The 19931-nt window shown below is 48.2% G+C and overlaps 1 protein-coding gene across 1 annotated transcript in view; it reads right to left on the bottom strand.

The window, feature by feature from the left end:
- Positions 1–19931, bottom strand: part of GALNT17 (polypeptide N-acetylgalactosaminyltransferase 17) — a 203297-nt gene that overhangs the window by 136867 nt on the left and 46499 nt on the right. Inside the window, exon 2 of the mRNA XM_079324921.1 lies at positions 10124–10307. Within this exon, the coding sequence (XP_079181047.1) occupies positions 10124–10307 (184 nt within the window). The remainder of the gene's footprint in view (positions 1–10123; positions 10308–19931) is intronic.

Raw genomic sequence — 19931 nt, 5'->3', positions numbered from 1 at the left:
CACCAGCCCTAACACCAAATCTTCCCCCACCTGCACAGCCAAACACATCCAAACACACTCCAGGCTTGGCTTTGCTGCCTGCAGCTTCTCAGGTTCCCTCTGGCCCACAGAAAAGCCACAGGAACTCAGCAGCTGAAGGACTGGGAGGTAAATCCTGATCCACCCATGGAGCACTGATGAGATTGAATGATTTCCCCATGGCTGGGCTGCCAAGCACCGTGGCTGAAGGACAAAATGTTGTAAATCCCCCTGCAAGGCTCTGTACAGGCAGGTTCAAGCTCCCTGGGTACCTTAATCCATGGGCACTGCTTCCCACTCCTCCCTACAGATCTGTGCTGCTTGCTGCCTGAAATGCAGAGGAAAAACCTTCTGGGTTTGTCCTTCTGGTGCCAAACAACTCCACAAATGAAACCCACTAGTACCAAACAAGCTTCATTTCTGCTGTCCTCTGAAATAAAGCTTCACCAGGAAATGAATTGATCTCCATTCATCCTTTGTAAAGATTATGAACAAGCTTAAAAGAAAGCAAATGCTCAGCCTGTTATTCATCCTGCCACTTCCTCATCATGCTCCATTCATTAATTGCTTATTCTAGTTTGGATTTTGCTGATTCAGTGCACATGTCTGCTTGCAAAAGGGACTGCCAACATTAAATCTATTGTGTCTATCCTATGATGTACCCAAGCATCTTAATACACCTAATGCTGTCTGGTACAGTTCACTGTATGCAGATAAAGGTTCTCAAACTATTTCTGACCACAAAGCCCTGAAACTTCCTCACACTTCCCCAGGAAAGTCGATTTTAAAGCACCTACTTTATTCCCAGTAATTCTTCTTCAGAAATGTTCAGCTCTATTTTAAAATTAGGCTTTCAAAAATAGGCATTACAATTTAGGGACATACAGACATTTCTAAAGGCACATTACTTGGTGAGTCCTAAGAAGAAATCATCTGCAAAGTTGTAAAAACAAAATGTAGAGAATGGGGTTTACTCTGGTGAGAAGCTCTTGTAATAAAGTTATTAGGCTGAGACAGATCTAAGGGAGATAAAAGCCAGAGCAATTCCCAGTGTCACATCCACTTACCCAGCTCTGCCCATGGCCAGCTCTTTCACACACACACAGTAAGTCACTGAGACCTCCTTGCTCTTGGATTTTCCTGCTGGAAAACTGCACAAATGGCTGCAGGACAAGGCTGTCAAAGCAGCAGAGCTTGACTGCCCCATGCCTGGTCTGGCTGGGCATGTGCTAGTTTGGAACAGAAAAGCTCAGGGCACTCCAGAGGAGCAGCTTGGTGGCACAAACAAACACACAAGCCCTGATTTCCTTGGAAGCCAACTGGAGAGAAGTGTATCCAAAGCTTAAATTGGTTCATTTATTCTCATAAGCACAGTTTAGTCAGAAGTATTTATGATAACACAGGTATTTTTCAGCAGAGGAGTTCAGAGGAGCACAAAAGCAAGTTGTTAAATTACACTAATCCCATCCTCTGCCAAAGTGATCATTTAATACTTCTGTTTACATTAGGAACTGTTTCACAGCACACTCCTGCCACAGAAGTCTTCCCTGAAGCACCATGTTCCCAGCTTACAAGAACAGGTAATAACTTTGCAGCCAGGAAGGGAAAATTGACAATTAGTGGAATGTATGACATAAAGAACCCTGAGGTGCTGTGCTATAAATCCATGGTCACAGAGTTTGCAGGTGACACTAAGCAGAAATAAGAGACTCTCTAACAGCCACTAAGCAAACTCCAGTTGCTTTCCCCAAAGCACTTTCTTCCCAACTGGGTTTAAAGAAGATATTGGGATTTCAAGCACCAAAGGTTTCTGACACACTCCTGACCCCACACAAGCTGCCAAAGTGTGCCCCAGTGACCTTCAAAAGGAAAAGAAGCAGCTGTCCTGTGTCCCCATCTACACCCAGGACAGAAACACAGTACAAACCCCTAAACTATTCCACAGGGAGTCTGACAGCTCCAGCTCTAGGGACACTTCTCAGCTCCCTGGAGCCAGCCCCAGCTGCCTGTGTGCCCAGGGAGCCAGGCTGCTCCTGCAGGTCACTGGGGCAGGCTCAAATAATAACCAACAAATGTAAAGCACAGCTGGAAATGTGCCTTTAGAGTCTTTGCTTGCTCAGTTTTCAAGAAAAAGCATTGGTGGAAGTCAGGAGCAGCACGTCCAAACACACTGAGGAATAAAGATCAATACTGGTATTTATTCAACAGCCTGCTGGTTTGTGTTAGTGCTGGGGAAGCAATGGAGCAGCAAAGAGGCTTTTTCCTCTCTGCAAATCATCCCAAAGGCAGCAGAAGTTGCAGCCCCATCCCTGGAGGGCAGGAGGGGCAAAGGGCACCAGCAGCCCCTGCACACACAGAGCAACAGCAGCTCCTCCGAGCTCAGGGCCCTGAGGATGCAGGAGAAATAAAACCCTGAGTTTGTCTGGAGCTGGGTTTGGAACCATCTTCTACCCCTGTGACCTGGGGGGCAGGGAGGGGACAGCTGGGCACAGCCTCCAGTGGCAGCACCAGCACCTCACTGGGCTGCAGCTTCTGCTGAGGGACAGCTCTGACCTCTGCTCTGGGACAGGGACAGGAGCAGCTGGGGCTGGGCCAGGGCAGGTTTGGTTTGGATTTTAGGGGAAGGTTCTTCCCCAGAGGTGCTGGCACTGCCCAGGCTCCCCAGGGAATGGGCACAGCCAGAGCTCCAGGAGCTGCCAGGGATGGACAGGGAGGGATTGTTGGGGGGTCTGTGCAGGACTGGGGGATTTTGCTCCTCACTTCAAGACACACCCAGAGGGGCTGGAGTCCCAGGAGAGGCAGAGGGAGCTGGAAAGGGGCTGAGCCTGGAGAAAAGGAGGCTCAGGAGGGACCTTGTGGCTCTGCACAACTCCCTGCCAGGAGGGCACAGCCGGGGGGGTCGGGCTCTGCTCCAGGGAACAGGGACAGGAGGAGAGGGAATGGCCTCAGGCTGGGCAGGGGAGGCTCAGGGTGGAGATCAGGAGGAATTTCCCCATGGAAAGGGTGGTCAGGACTTGGAACTGCTCAGGGAGGTTTGGAGTCCTCATCCCTGGGGGTGCCCAGGGAATGAATGGATGTAGCACTGAGTGCTCTGGGCTGGGACAAGATGGGTTTGGGACACAGCTTGGACTGGATGGGCTTGGAGGGATTTTCCAACCCCAGTGATCCTGAGATTCTCCTGGGTCCCTTCCAGCTCAGGAGGTTTCCATGACAAACTGGCAGAATAAAACTGCCTGGAGCCACACAGGGATGGGACAGATTGGGCAGGACAGAACACATGGACAGAAAATATCCAACAATCCATCCCTGAGCTGCAGATCTGCTCTGGCTTTGGAGAGCCCTTCTCTGAGGCACAGCTCCTGCATGCCAGAGCTCTGACACTGATACTCACTGCTTGATTTCTCTACTTGCTCTCCCAGAAAATTTTTGAGGTGGCACCTTTCCAAGTACTGGAAAATATTACTTTGCCTTTTTTTTTTTTTTTTTTTTTTTTTTTTTTTATGGCTGAAGCTATAAAAAGCCAAGGGCAGGAGTGTTTTTCATACAATGCTGGATCAAACCCACAACTGTCTGTTAGGAGAGAAGGTGCACAACCAGTCCTGGTTTTTTCCTAGAGCTGTAAGGATCTTTTAATACACTCCCTCATGCAATTCACAAAGGGAATTTTACATCTGAAAAAGAATTTTTTTTTTGTTCTTCCACTGTCTTGATTCCTATCTAGTTTTCCCTATAGTTATTTGATGAAGAAAAAGCCCTACATCTTTCCTCTCTTTTCCTGGCTTTTCTTTGGATGTAGGACTGAAACCCATCAAAGCACTCTTTGCAGAAGGTAAAATAATGGATTGTAGTAGCACATTGTGAATGCAAGAGAGAAGGAGCTCTTCTGACCTCCTTTGTTTGCAATAAACAGCAATCACAACAAATAAACAGGCAAGAAACTCCATTTCCCAGCAAATACCCCTCTAATAATTCAAGTAGTTTGTTTTGCTTTCTTAAACATTGTCCTTCTCCTCAGACTCACTTTATCAAGCCTGGCTGATCAGCTCAGGGCACATCACCACAAATGTGTGCTCAGGAATGTCCCAGACCCTCGAGGAACCATCACTGAGCTCTCCCACAGGCTGCAGCAATATTTGCACATCTCAGACACTTCCACCACAGCCAGCACAGTCCTGTGGGCAGGGAAAAGGAAAAAAGCATTTTGTTTCATTAAAGGAGCCTCAGTTTTGGGGAGGAAATGAGATGAGATGTATGGAGCAGTGACAGGGGCATCTCCTGCCCAACCTGTGCAGGTGTTGAGGAAAGATCTCATTTCAGCCTTGGTACCAGAGAAATCTGAGACAAAGGCACCTGCAAAGCCAGGGACCTCAGTTACTCCCAACATGGAAGAGATTTCTGTATTTTCACAGGAAAATAAGTATGGTGGCACATGAAACCTTCCCATCAGAGCCAAGCAGAGGGCACAGGCTGAGCTCCCTGGCACACACCATGGCCAATGTGGGCTCTGCAGGAACATCTGGGATCCAAGAGATGGCAAGGCAGGAGTGGTATCATGGGCAGGAGACTCAATTTCAGCCTCCAGGGGCATCCTCCTGGGCAGTCCTGATGTGTCTGAGTCACATCCAATTCATTACTTGCCAAATACACATTCTGTTGAGATTAAAAAGCCAAAATTGAATTCTTGGGCCCTGCAACATTGCATAAATCTGAGGGAGGCTGAGGCCCCAGGGCAGCCCCAGGCAGAGGGCAGGAGACTCTGCAGGGATGGGGAGAGACCCCAAGGGGTACAGGGGACACATCCCACAGTGTGCTCTAGCACAGCTCTGAGAACCCCAGAGGCCACACACAAACCCCTTGGAATAAAAATTAATCAGAACTTGATTTCGTTTCTTTAAGCTGAATAACAACAATCCAAAGTCTACCCAGAAGGCAAAACTCTCCATCTTCTGCACTATATCCCAAAGAAAGGCTCTCAGCTTGCTGCTCATGAGGTCCCTGGTAATAAAGCAGCTACAGGCAGATGGTGCTGAAAAGCCCAATTGCTGCCAGGCTCCCATGGCAGCAGTCTGGAAATAACTGTGTGATTCAGGCAGTGATGGCTGTGACTCACCCCAGCCACAGCACGGGGACACTGACCCCAGCAGGGATGTGACACTGCTCCTCCTCAGCTGCAGGTGATGGGGAGGCTCTGCCCCTCTCCTCAGGGTCCCCTGGCAAACACAGACCAGGTGCTGTGAGAGCACAGCAGCACATCAGGCTTCCAGCACCTCCAAACCTTTTCCATCACAGGATCCCAGAATGGGTTGGGTTGGAGAGACCTCAAAGCCCATCCAGCCCCACCCCTGTCATGGCAGGGACACTTTCCACTGCCCCAGCTGCTCCCAGCCCTGTCCATCCTGGCCTGGGATGCTCCCAGGGATGGGGCAACCTGTTCCTATCCTCATCCTATCTCTACAAAGTCCCTTTCTATGCATTTCCTGACCCACGTGCAGGACCCTGAGGCAGGCAGGAGAAGGAGTTTTGTCTCCAGGCTAGGAATCCCTCAAAACATGTGAAAAATCAAACAGTGGGAGTTCTTATCTCTTACACCATCCTTGCTCTTCACTTTGATAGCTGGAGGCTCCCCTCCTGAGAACAGCTGTTGAGAGATTTGCAGCAGCAGGAATGTGTCATCTGCACCCAATGATCCAATAGTCCTAACAATTGTGGGTATTATTTCTCTTAAATCTACCCCTTAATCCTATAATGCCATAAAATACCACTGAATCAGAGCTTAGCAGGATTCCAGAAAGGAACAGACTTTTAAAGAGATAATGAGAACTCCACATTTATATTGGATAGGATTGAAAGGAGAGAATGGGGGAGGCAGAACGTACCAGATGGGCAGATTATTTCATAGTTTCCCTTAATATGATTTCTTCAACCTGAAGCATCTGGTAATTCCACTATCAGAGATTAGATACTGGATAAGATGGACAGGCGGGCTGATCTAACAAAGCAATTTTATTTTCTGGCTACACATAGGAGAGGTTCCCATTAAATCCTGTATCTCAGGATAAAACAGAGGTGCATCAAGTGTTGTATCCAAGCAGGAAATGTCTGCAGGCCCTGGGATCCTGTGTAAATACACATCACTTTCAATACAGAAAACAACACAAAGCCCCATGCTGGCCAGGCAGGCCAGTGCTGAGAATGGATAAACAATAAAACTCACACAGCAGCCTAGTCCTTCAGAGGCTTTTGCAGAAAATTGAAGAAAATCTCTCCAGCTCATTTTTGAGGAGATTTGTGTAGAAGTCCTGCAGGCTGCAGGCAGCACCTTGGGTACTTCCAATCTGGAAGCAGAGATTGTTTTCCAGAACATGCAGGAAGCTCATCTTAAAGCCAAAAAACCCAATCAAGCATGATAGAAATGTGTTCCCAGTGCCTTTTCATTATGGCACTGTTTGGCAGCCAGTCCTGGAATAACTCACCCCACAACACCAGTCCTGCCTTATTTAGCCCAAGGAAGAGCTTTCCCAGCCATCCCAACTGGAATCTGTTGCTGATTCACTGGAAAATCTCACACACCCAGCACAACCTTTCCTGCTCAGCAGAGGGTCAGGGGTAGGACCAGCAGTGGGGTCCAGGTGTGACAGGCACAGCCCCACACAGCTCATCCCACACCACTGGCACCTCTCTGGGAATCAGCCCAGGGCAACCCCCAAGCCCAGAGGGGAACAGCAGGGAAGAGTTTGCACCTCCCAGCCCAGGTGAGCAGCCCCAGCAGGGCTGGGGAAAGGGGAATGGGGAATGGGGAATGGGGAAAGGGGAGAAGGGAGAGAGGAATGGGGAGAGGGGAAAGAGGGATGGGAAAGGGAATTGGGAAAGAGGAAAGAGAAATGGGAAAGGGGAATGGGAAATGGGGAAAGGGAAAATGGAAATGGGGAGTAGGGAAGGTGGAATGGGGAATGGGAATGGGAAATGGGAAAAGGAAAGAAAAAATGAAAGGGAAAGGGAAAGGGAAAGGGAAAGGGAAAGGGAAAGGGAAAGGGAAAGGGAAAGGGAAAGGGAAAGGGAAAGGGAAAGGGAAAGGGAAAGGGAAAGGGAAAGGAAAGGAAAGGAAAGGAAAGGAAAGGAAAGGAAAGGAAGGAAAGGAAAAGGAAGGAAAGGAAAAGAAAGGAAAGGAAAGGAAAGGAAAGGAAAGGAAAGGAAAAGGAAGGAAAGGAAAGGAAAGGAAAGGAAAGGAAAGGAAAGGAAAGGAAAGGAAAGGAAAGGAATAAGGGAAGTGGTATAGGAAAGGGGAGAGGGGAAGGGAAAAAGAGGAGAGAAGAAAGAGGAAGGGGAAAAGGGAGGGGATGGGGGAAGGGGAAAGGGGAAAGGGAAAGGAGAAGGGGGAAGGAAATCACCCAACTAAAGCAAAGATGATAATTCAAACTACCAGAAAATGACACCAGAATTCCCCAAATCAGGGCCAACAAGGTATTCTGCCACAGCTGCTGGTGCTGGGAAAGACCTCACCTTCTCCTGAACAACACCCTCACACCTCTGGGACCATCTTCCCAGGGAAACTCCCTCCCTCCTCTGCCTCTGGGCAGGACTGAGAGGCCCTGAGCTGTGAGCTGGGCTGGCTCCCCTCACCAACAGCACCTGGAATCCCTGAGCAGGGATATCTGAGTCCCTGAGCCCTCAGTGAAGCTGACCAGCAGGTGCAGGGAGCCTGGAGGTGCAGAAACACAAACAAAATGTGCCAAACTTCCCCTGAACTCTCCTTGCTCCACTTCCCTTTGGCCACAGGATAAAAAAGGAGCAGGAAAAGGGCTCAGAGCTCTGATGCAGCATTGCTCAGCACTCAGGGCAGAGCCAGTTGACCACATAAATCTTCCCTTAAAAACAGGGCAAACTGAGAGGAAAGGCTGGGGAGTGTCAGCTGTGCCAGGACCAGGCCCAGTCCATTGGCATTCCAGACACTCTGCAGCCTTTAGATGAACCACACAGGCTTCACTATTATATTTAAAACTACTACATGCTTTGTAATGCTTATCAGCTGGAGGGTTTTCAACAGTTTTTCCCCACTAATGCTGCAATTTCAAAGCCATTTAGGCTAATTTCCCTTGACTTGAATCTATTTTAATCAGAAACCAGGATACTTGACTTAAATGGTTTGTGTTCAACCCTTCATAAAATCAGCCATAAAACTTTATGCACTAAATAGCAAGGGAGCCTCGAAGGCAGAGGTAGAAAGAGGTGAAACTTTCCAAATTCTCCAGCAAACTCCAGCCTATTACACATCAGACCAACTGTTCTCTTACATTATCAAGACAATTGATCCCAAAACCAAAAAGAAAACCAATAAACAAAACACACTCCTGAAGTCTTCAATAGATAAAAGGCACTAAGCTGTGCAGCTGCACTCAGCACTCACAGATTCTCTCCCAAGCCTAAGCCCAGCTCCAAAGTGAAGCATTTTTAATGCAGTGCTGTGCCCTGTCCTCTCCCCCACTCTCTCATGGAATGATGGATAGTGGAACTGAGCAAAAATACAACACAAGCCTGAAAATGTCAGCATTAATCCTTTTCTTCCCCCCAAAAATCTGAAAAGAAACATTACTTCTCAAATTAATTCTCTCCAAGTAATGCTGGCTCTGCTGGAAGTCAGAGCTGTGGATGAGAAATGGAAATCAGCAGCTCAGCCTCAGGTAGGTGCTGGAGAAGGTCTCGCTCCAAGGATCCTGCATTGTGCTGGGATTTGCATATCACAGAGGCAAAGGTGCCTCTGAATTTGTACCTTCAATTCAGCAGGGCTGGAGCAGCTGCAGCAGCAAAACCCAGGCTGGGCTCCATTCCTTTGGAAACTCAGCCAGGGATTTCTGTTGTGCCCTGGGGCTGCTCAGAGCTCAGGCAGTGCCTGGAGAGGAGAAGGAGCAAGAGCTGTCCCTGCTCCAGAGCCTGGAGAATGTGGGGACAGAGGGAACAAGAGCTGTCCCTGCTGCCAGGGAGCACCTGACACACAGAACTGCATCCCTGGCTGCACAGTTCTCAGATGCCAGGCAACAACTTTGTCACTGCCCCAATGACACAGGCATTGGACAGGAATCCTTCACAACTGAAACCTCTCTAAGCTTGTTTTTTATCAGGGATTTCACTCTAGGCCTGCACATACTGACACTTCCCTATTTTGAGGAACACTCTGGCAGCCATATCTAAAATTAACTTTCACAAAGATAAACCTGCAGTGTGTCTTTCCTCATCCTCTTAACAAAATGATGTGTCACCTCTTTTAAAGGCTGTGCTGCTTGGCAGGTAAACATCACCAGCACCTTAAAAGCTCAATCAAAAAGAGGAGAGGAAGGATATTACATCTCTAGAAACTCCTTTAAAAGCCCAGATCTCCAACAGCAGATCACAGAGTGTCCCTGCAGGATCCCTGTGCTGGGAGGAGCCTGAGGGCAGCCCAAGGGCCCTGGAGGTCCTGCAGGAATGTGAAGAAGCTGACAAATAGGGAGGGAGGAAGATTCTGCACACTTTTAGAGGGTATTAAACACCAACAGCTCAGAAGCCCAGTGAAAGCAGAGCTGAGCTTCTGGTGGCATCACTTCCACCCAAAATCATGGATTACTTTAGGAAAACAGAGACAGATGGGAAGAAATTCACTTCTTTCCCCTGATAAATCATCTTGATGAACTCTCTCACTCTCTCCAACTACCTGGAACAAGGGTGGGGCCAGGTGGGGACGAGTTTCTCCCCTCAAGTACCAACTGCCAGGACAAGCAGAAACAGCTTCAAGTTGTGTCAGGGGAGGTTCAGATTTGATATTAGGAAATATTTTTTCATGGAAGGGTGGTCAGGCCCTGGCACAGCTGTGGAGATTTAACAGCTCTGGGGATGTGGCAGGTGGGGACACAGGCCATGGTGACCTTGGCAGTGCTGGGGAATGGTTTGACAGCCTCGATGTGCTGTGATTCCATGAGCTCATTCCAGCCCAACCATCCCAACTGCTCATCCCTGAGCAGGGCCCTGTGAACAATGAGGGAAGAGCCACCAGCAGCAAACCCAGCTGGGAGAGCCAGCAGCCTGCTGGCTCTGGGGTGACCTGGACACAAACATCCCCTCCTGGAGCACGTACTTGGTTGGGCGATAATCCGGGATGGAACGGTCCAGGGAAATCTTCTCACTGAGGTAGGAGTTGTAGCCATACTTCTCATGGGGTCCCTTGGCTTTCTCCTCCTCCTCAGGGGACAGGGTGGCTGGCAGGCCACCCTTGCCACGGCCACCATAGCCCTCAATGAGACCAAGGGACTTGGACAGACCTGGGAGAGACAAAAACAACTTTGTGGTAAACCCATCTCTGGGAAAACCCTGGTAACACCCATAATTGGGAAAACCCATCATTGGGAAAACCCATCACTGGGAAAACCCATCATTGGGAAAACCCACTCCTGGTAAAACCCATCCCTGAGAAAACCCATCCATGGGAAAACCCATCCATAGGAAAACCCATCCCTGAAAAAACCCATCATTGGGAAAACCCATCCCTGGGAAAACACTGGTAAAACCCATCATTGGGAAAACCCATCATTGGGAAAACCCACCACTGGTAAAATATATCATTGAGAAAACCCATCATTGATAAAACCTTGGTAAAACACATAATTGGGAAAACCCATCCCTGGTAAAACCTGGTAAAATCCATAATTAGGAAAACCCATCATTGGTAAAATCCATCATTGGTAAAATTCATCATTGGTAAAATTCATCATTGGGAAAATCCATCCATGGGAAAACTCATCATTGGAAAAACCCATCATTCATAAGATGCATCACTGGTAAAACTCATAATTGAGAAAACCCATTATTGGTGAAACCCTGGTAAAACCCATCCCTGGTAAAATCTATCCGTATTAAAACCCATCATTGGTAAAACCCATCCTTGTTAAAACCCTGTTAAAACCCATCCCTGTTAAAACTCATCATTGGTAAAACCCATCCCTGGTAAAACCCATTGCTGTTATTTCCACCCCCAAAAAAAAAAAAAAAAAAAAAAAAACAAAAAACAAAAAACAAAAAAAACCACCAAAAAAACAAAAAAAAAAACCCCAAAACTCCAAAGATCCTGGCTGTTTTGGGTTCCTGGCTGTTTTGGGTTGGTTTTCTGCAAACATTCCATGTTCTCCTCCTTTGGCCCAAGGCTGGAATAAAAATGGCTCAATTCCTGCAATTCCTCACAGCTCAGGCACACTGCTCCTGCCAGCCCTGCCCCTGGTGTGCAGCTGATAACCTGTCCCAGGATCTGTGCATTTATTTGGTTGGTGGGGAGGTTATTCAGGCCTCCCTCCCACTTTCAGAGAGGCAATTACATGGAAGGTTAGATGTCCCCAGGAGAAGGATAGGTTGAACACAGAGCAGGAATAAAACAGGGCTGGTTAAGTGCCAGCTGAATGAATTTTTGCTCAGTGTGAACAGTGAACAGCATACAAATGGTAGGGATTTAAAAACAATTTCCCCTCAAAGCTTCCTTATCTTTTAAAGTACAGCATTCCCAGACCCTTATCAAGGGGAATTATTTATTTATATCTGCATAGCTGAAGGAAATAGGCAAAGTTCAAAATGAGCTGCATATAAAGAGCTCCATGGATGATTTGGTGGTGGCTGTGGGAAGCCAAGTCCATGTTCATGTTATTATTTATTAGACAGGACACCTGGAATTTGAATATTTTTCATTAGCAGAGTTCACTCTCTTTTAGTCAGAAACATAAAAATAATAATGATGGATTTTGGTTTGCTTTTTGTCTGTTTGGCTTTTTTATAATGTTAAGACACCAAGGTATATTCCCATTGCTTCAATGGCAGAGCCCTGACTGAGAACAGGACAGATTTTTGTCACCTCTGAAGCTTCTGAAGGGACAATAACCTTGAGGCTGGTCCAGCTCCCAAACCTACCACTGACTTCCACTGTCCTGGACAAAACATTCCTGCCTCCCCAGGCAGGAATGTTGGAAATTCCCAAGCAAGGAATGTAAATCCCAGCTGGAAGCACAATTTGAAGAATTAATTATTGTTGTTATTATTATTATTGTTGTTGTTGTTGTTCCTTCTGACAAGGAAGCTTTCAACACCCTTCCCTGCTCCATCAGAGCCCCTCTGAGCACACTGGGCTTGATTGGATTTTTTCTGAGGACAATACCAACAAAGGATCCCAGGCTGGGATCACACATGCGGTGCCTTTCCCAGCTCCAGGCTGAGCAGGAGCCAGGGGGTCACTCAGGAAGCCTGGGAAAGGTGGCACTTTGTGGCTCAGCACTGGTTCAAGTGGTTCCACTCTGGGAAGCCTCAGCATCTCCCAGTTTGCTTTTAAAGGTTAATTTTGTTGTTCTTGATTCATTTGAACACGTTTCTCCCTGCCCCAGTGCTTTTGCTTTCCCTGTATGGAAGTGGGGATTTCAGAGGGGGCAGAGGCTCCATGGATGGAGGACACTCAGTGGGATGTGGGAACCATGGACATCCCAGCACCTGGCCCTGGTTTTAAAAATCACAAGCTCAGGTTATTAGCAACATCTTTTAACAGATAATTAACTCAGACACCAAGGCAGTGCCTGTCCCAGAGCTCCACACTTGAAGCCAGCAGGGAAGGATGATCCCTCCAAGGCAAATCCATCCCCCACAAGATCCCATCCAGTCTCCAGAGGTTCTTACCTCTGGCTCAGGTAAGGGAATTGTGCTCCCTTCAGCTCAGTGAAGGACCTGGAACTCAAGGTGAGGAATCTCCCTGAGTGCTCAAAACACCCCAAGCACTGAGACCATTCCAGCCTGGGGGACAGATCCCAGCACACATTTCTCTCTGCTCACTCAGTTAATTCTGCAGATTCTGTCCTTCTACCACTTTAAGTTGGTAAATGCTGATAAACCAATCTCATTTAACCAAAGAAATCAATCAAATGGATCCATTTGTGCTGGGCAGGCACCACCAGGAGCCTAGCATCCTGCCTTGCAGGAGAGCAGCAGGAGCAGGGAGAGGCATGGAGATGAACATTCCCAGATGGGATGTGCCAGGCAGGATCTCCTGACTCTCCCTGGGCTGGTTCAGCATTTCCTCTCAGCCCAGGAGGGCTCAGCAATGTCACTCTGGTGCATGGCACTCAAAGCAAGAGTCAAGAAGGTTTGGCAAGGAAGATAATTCATGGCCAAAGAGAAGAGGAAGGAATTTGTTTCTAGCTGGCTGAAAAGGTGCCTCAGGAGCAGCAGAACTGAAAACAAATGGTGACAGCACATCCTCATCCAGTGAATCCATTCATTGGCTTTTATTCACCACATTTTTGGGCACCTTTCTGTGAACCTGAGGTAGCACTGCTGTGACTTCAGGAATTACCATGAGCCCAGCCCATGTGGCTGCTCAGGGTGTTCTGGGATTCCATGGAACCTGCCAGGAATTGGCTGCAAGGGCCAGAAGTGACACAGAGAGACAGCATGAGCAAAAAAGGGCAAGAGCATGGTGCCATCAGCTCATTTCCACAAAGAACAGGGCTGGAAGCAGAGTCAGGACTGTTCCCAAGTCACAGGGCAAACCCTTTATCATTCTGGGCAGGCACAAAGCAGAAGTGCTGAACCTCTGCCAGAAAGTCTCTCCTGGTGCCCACTCCAACCTACCTGTAGGGATAAACAGCACTAATCCTCACAAAAAAATCTTAATCTTTGGAGTGAATTCAGCCCCTAGGGAATTCTGCAAGCTCAGGAGATGGGAATGGGCTGCATGGAGATGAGGTGTAGGTGCAGATCAGAGCTCTGAGCAGCCACAAGCTTCACTCACCCCAAAGCCACACTCACCCAAGGCTGAAACAGGAATTTTTTTCAATATCTCCTAAAAATTCTGAACGTTGGAACAAATGGAATATATTGCTATTGTACTGCAGGACTAGAAGGGAAAAAAAAAAAGCAAAACACCACTTGGAGCTGCCAAGATCTGAGCCTCTCCTGCAGGAGCAGCCAGACAGGGGACCCCTGGGGACTGGCAGGAGTTGGTTTTCTTCAAGATGATATAAAAATTTAATCTCTACAGCAGAATTATTCCTAGACTGAGCACAGTTAGAGTAAATATATTAGTTTCTTTCTAAGCTGAGTGTATTTCAGGAGGAGGCAGGAGTTTTCTAGGACAGAGAAAACCTTTAGTGAAATACAATCAAATGTGATTCGCAGCCTTCATTTCCAAAATCTCCTTGGGAGCTGGAGGGGAGGAAAATCTTTTTGCTTCATGTCAGCTTGGATGAAGGAAAATATTAACCCTGCTATACAACTCTCAGCTGAAGAAATTTGTGATGGGGGAGCTGGGGAAGAAGGAAGAGCCCTGAAATGAAAAGGCATTTCTGAGAAAGGGGTGCTGAGCTTAACGCTGGGGGTGAGGAGGGAAAACATCAACCTTGCAGTGCCTAAAGGGGTCACAGGGGCTGGAGAGGGACTGGGGACAAGGATGGAGGGACAGGACACAGGGAATAACTCCCACTGCCAGAGGGCAGGGATGGGTGGGATATTGGGCAGGAATTGTTCACAGGGTGCCCAGAGCAGCTGTGGCTGCCCCTGGATCCCTGGCAGTGCCCAAGGCCAGGCTGGACAGGGCTGGGAGCAGCTGGGACAGTGGGAGGTGTCCCTGTCATGGACATAAGATGATGTTCAAAGTCCCTTCCAACCTAAACCATTCTGGGTTTTTAATACAGGAAAGATTTCTGGAAAAGCAAATATTTAGCTGCCATTTTCCATATCTGTATCTCCTGCAGCATGAGGTACAGAACACACAGAACTCAGGGTGGAAGCCACATTCCAACAGGGAAGAGGAACTTGAAGCCCCCCTTCTCCAGACACTGAAATGGCACTGGAAACATGGGAACCATACAGAGAAATTAAAGGAGATATCCCTGCAAAGCACAGCTCTTACTCAGTGAAGCACAGTGGATTTTTCAGCCCCAAGAACTCTCACAGGGATGTTTGTTCCTGGCCTAAGCCAGCCTGAGAGCTGAAATCCACCAAGGAATCTCTGACCTGGGGAAAAAACTGAGGAGAGAATGGCCCAATGTGGGAGTGTGTGACCTGCAGGGAGTCAGAGACAGGACACAGCAGAGGCTCCCAGGGCATTGTGTGAGAAACCACAACTGCTAAAAGGGCAGGATGTCCCAGGAATGCTGGAAATGATGGAACTGCTGAAGTTTTAGTGCTGTCCTGCTGATCACTGCAAACACAGACTATTAAAGGGAGGGCTCATTAACAATAAGGGGGATTGGCAGAAGAACAGGCACCAGTTTTCCTTTGCAGCCTTGATGGAACCTGGGGCATGGGATTTTCTGTCCTTGCAGCAGTTTTTACACAGTTTTAGCCAGACTTGCTCAGGCCTGTTATTACTGGGGTAAAAAACTCCCATTCCTCTGGCTGTGGGTCACACCTGTGTAAGGTGGAGCTCTGTGCAGCCACAGGGCTGTGGGAATGTGCAGGGAGCACAAACACAACTGGCCCTGTCAGCTTCCTCTGCTGTCATTGCCCTCCCAAAGCATCCTCATACTCCTGCAGGGGAACTAAAAGTAGCTGTAAAGGCATCAGAGTATGAGAGTTTGCTTTCTCCTGGGGGAAAAAAATACTTAAAGTTTAAAAATGAGCTTAAATACCAGAGCCCAGTGAAAAAACAGTATTCCCCTGAATCTTATATAATTCTATTCACTGTACATGCTAAATTTATTTTTCCCAGGGCTGACCACTTATCAAAAGTTATCCCCCAAATCAGATGCTGCAGCTAAAGAGTCAGGGCTTCCCCTTTCACTGGACTGTCCTTCTCCAGGAGCTGGATTTTAGCATATCAGGACATCTCCCCCAGTGCAGAAATGCTGCCTGGTGTCCTTCACCATGCAAATGAAGTGTTGGGTTACTGCAGAGATTACCATGAGCATGGTGACTTTCAGAAGTGGGGGTCACAAAAACTCCCACCCTCTGCCTTCAGGCTGAATGTCAAATGGGAACTCAGACAAAGCAGCAGATGAATGGGCCCAGGCTTGGCAAGCAGGGATTTTAGCAGATACAAACTGAAAATAGAGCATATTTCACCTGTACTCCAACATATTGCATCTCTGAAAAAGCTCCTGCCTATGAAAAATTATGTGAATAATTCTGGCTGAAATGAATTTGTCCAACAGAGCATTAAGATTTCACTTAAACAATTGTGACAGGTAGGGGTGAGGGAATTGAACACATTTTCTTGCAGCCCAGCCAGGCAAGGACCAAAACAAGGATGGGCACAGTTCATTTTTGAATGTATTTAATAATATAACCTTTTTAATGCCAGGCTGGATGGGCCTTGGAGCACCCTGCTCTGGTAGAAGGTGTCCCTGGCCATGGCAATGGGGAGTGAGATGAGCTTTAAGGTCCCTTCCAACACAACCACTCTGTGATTCTCTGATTTAGGCTTAGATTAGATGATGACCTGTAGAAGAGTGTTTTAAGCCCAGCTGTGCTTACACCATTATGGGAACAGTCAGACAATGTTCAATTCTCACCCTGCACCCCTTGGAAAGGATGGAGAAGGGAGCACAGCCACTGCACAGGTCTGAAATCTCATTTGAAATGTTTAAACACAAATCTACATTTACATGTCCACACACACAGGGATTCAAAAATGAAGTTTTCTTATCAATATAGAAATGGAAACAGAGGGAAATGACTTTCAGAGCCAGAGGGAGGATCAGCACCCAGAGCAAGGACAACACAGTCATCAGGACAATGTCAGAGCATATTTAGCCTATTGCACTACTAAGTTCTGCTTCCAAATGATAATTCCCCAATCCAGATTTGCCCCTGGCACAAAACTACAGAAATCCTTCCCCAGGCCAAAGTTGTTTAGTTTTGAGGAATGATTTATTTGGTTCCAACACCTGGGACTGGTGAAAGAGCTTGGACATCACTCTGTCCTCCCTACAAGTCCAAAAATAGTGGCATTTACCACTCTGCTCACATTGATAAAATAACTTGTTGAGAAAGGCAGAACTTGGCAGCAGAGCTGGTGCAGAGCAGAAATCCATGGGCTAAAGAAAGCTCTTTGCAGCTCAGCAGGGAAAACAGGCACTGCTGTCAGGGCAGTCTCAGCACAGAGACCTTGTTCACACAAAAGACAAGACTGAAGGTGATTCAGATCCCAGGGAAAGGCTGGCCACACGTGAAGCACTCCTGGCAATTTAACAATGAGAGCAATGCCTTTCCCTGGAGGTACAGCCACCCCCACCCCAGGAGCTGTTCTGCTGCTGCACTGCCCCTCTCAAAGGGGAAATTCCACTCAAGAAGCCAATCTCTTGCAGATGTTACAGGTTTGTCCCAAAATCACCAGTCACACACCACTGGAGCAGCCCTTCATGTTTGTTCTCATTCACAGCACAACAGCTGCCTGGGAATTCTGGATAACAACCTGGAATCCAGGAGCAGGAAAGGATGAAGGGGATTTGCAGAAAAGGTAAAGAAAAGAGTTTGTTGCAGAAATCTCACCTGCATGTTATGACACAAATACAGATTTATACCTCTGACTAACAGGGGGACTGTCACATTCTGGAAATACTGGAGAAAAGGGAAGAAAAAGAGGCAAAAAGGAGTGGATCACAGTGTGTAACAAAAAGGAAAATCAGGGTAAAAACCATCACTAAGACCATTTAGTGAGAGAGCTGACTCCAGTTACACCACACTTGTGTTCAGGATGTCAGAGAACTCCAGAGAACTGGCTTTAGTAAGCCCTGCCTAGGGGCTGCTTTCAAGGATCCAGCATTCCTGGGATTCAGGTACAAGACACAGCAAGGTATCTGCATGAGCTGCTCAGAACAGTCCAGAGCAACCTTCCCAGCAGCTGCTCCCTGTCTGTTCCAGTGGCACAGATCTCCCCAAAGCACCAGCATGGCCAGGCAGCAGGGAGAAAGCACAGGAGACCCTCAGAGAGGGGAGGGGACCCTGTGAACAGCACCCAGCATAGAGCTCCAGACTGGTTTAGGTTAGAAGGGACATTAAAATTCATCTCATCCCCACCCTTGCCATGGCAAGGACACCTCCCACTGTCCCAGCTGCTCCCAGCCCTGTCCAGCCTGCCTTGGGCACTGCCAGGGATCCAGGGGCAGCCACAGCTGCTCTGTGCCAGGGCCTGCCCAGCACAGCCAGGTACCAGAGGAGATCAAGCAGGGAGAGAACAGATGCCCAGCAGAGCACAGGACAGCAGCTTCATCCAAGGCACCACAGCCAGACCTGCATGGCTGACACACCACCACCAGCAGCCTGGGCTCAGTTTAATTCCAGGACCTTCATCCCCACCACCATCACTGTGCAGACAAAATGCTCAAAATGCTCCCAGGCTCCCTGCAGCCTGCTGGGCCATCTCCCCCTGCCAGGGCCATGAGCCTGGAGTCACCTGCTGGGGCTGCAGGACCAGAGGGGATCTGCTGCTCCATGAGAGGAGGATGGAAGAGCCTCTCCTCCCCCTGACAGCAGCCTGGGGAAAGAGCCACACTGGAAACTTTGCCCAGTGTGCTGGGTTGCTGTGCCCAGCAATGTGTGTTCTGTCCCATCTGCTGACCCGGGTGGGGCAGTGCCCCTGATCTCCTGGCACATATTCTCTGCTCATGGGCCATCTTTAAACCAGCTGGGCAATCATCTTTATCTTCCTACAGCCCATCTTCCCTCCAGGAGATATCTCCTGTTCATGGCCAGTGAGTCCCAGTGCATGACTGATAAAATTCCATCATCCCACTGGGAGATGCTCCAGCCAGGGCAGGAGCCAAGCCTTTCCTACCCAGAGAAAAAACTGACATTTTGGACACCAAGGAACCTTCTTTCCACTGGATTCCAGAGGAAAGCCAGACCTTTCCACATCATCCCTGCACCTTCAGAGGAAACTGCACCTTCTCCAGGAGCACTGCTCCAGCTGAACCACATCTGCCCCTGCAGGAGGATGCAGCCACCATTGAATGGGACTGTGCCACCACCCTGACTGACTGACAGGTGTCAGCTTGGATTCTGACTCTGGCAGGGTTTGGATTGTTCTTTGTAATACTGCATTTCTATTTTAATTTCCCTAGTAAAGAACTGTTATTCCTAGTTCCCATATCTTTGCCTGAGAGCCCTTAATTTCAAAATTATAATAATTTGGATGGAGGGTATTTACATTCTCCATTTCAAAGAGAACCTTCTGCCTTTATTGGCAGATACCTGTCCTTCAAACCAGGATCCCACCTGCTGGGAGGGAACTCACTGAGAGCTAAAGCCTGATGAAGTGTCATGAGAGCAGTGTGTGTCACAGCTACCGAGGCACAGAGCATAACCCACAGCAGGAGCCTTACAGCTCTGGCACTTCCCAGTAACTTCAAAGACCAATTTGGGGCCCCATTCCCAAGACAGGCCCATCCCCAGTGGGGTATGGATTCTCCACACAGCCCAGTGCCAGCTCTGCCCTTAGTGGGCTCTGCTGCAGCCCCTCACTGCTCCAAACCCTGCCTGGCTCAGTGCCTGTGGCACAGCTCAGGACACTGCAGCTCAAGGGAGCAAGGCCAAGGGCAAAACAACCTTGCATATTTACACTGCTCAGCCAAGGGCCCATTTGGGTGATGAATTAAACAATTACCTGCAGCTTTATTTTTAGGAGACAGGCTGCAATTCAAGCAAGAGAGAACTTATCTTGTTCTCCTCTCTGAGCTGCCAGGACACTGCTCTGGCAGGACACACTCCTTCGTGCCAGGCTGCTCAGGGACCATGGCAGGAGCAGCTCTTTGCTCAGAAAAATCACATCTATCCCATTACTGGGAGTCTTCAAGGGCAGGATGGATGGGGCTTTGAGTGGCCATTGGAACAAGGTGATCTTCTCATGTCCTTTTCAACTCAAACTATTTTCCTGCTGAGGATGGAGGAGTCTGGAAACATCTTTAGTACAGGCATTTTAA

This window comes from Erithacus rubecula (genome assembly GCF_903797595.1).
Source record: "Erithacus rubecula genome assembly, chromosome: 22".
Classification (NCBI taxonomy): Eukaryota; Metazoa; Chordata; class Aves; order Passeriformes; family Muscicapidae; genus Erithacus; species Erithacus rubecula.
This window is presented reverse-complemented; position numbering and strand designations above follow the sequence as displayed.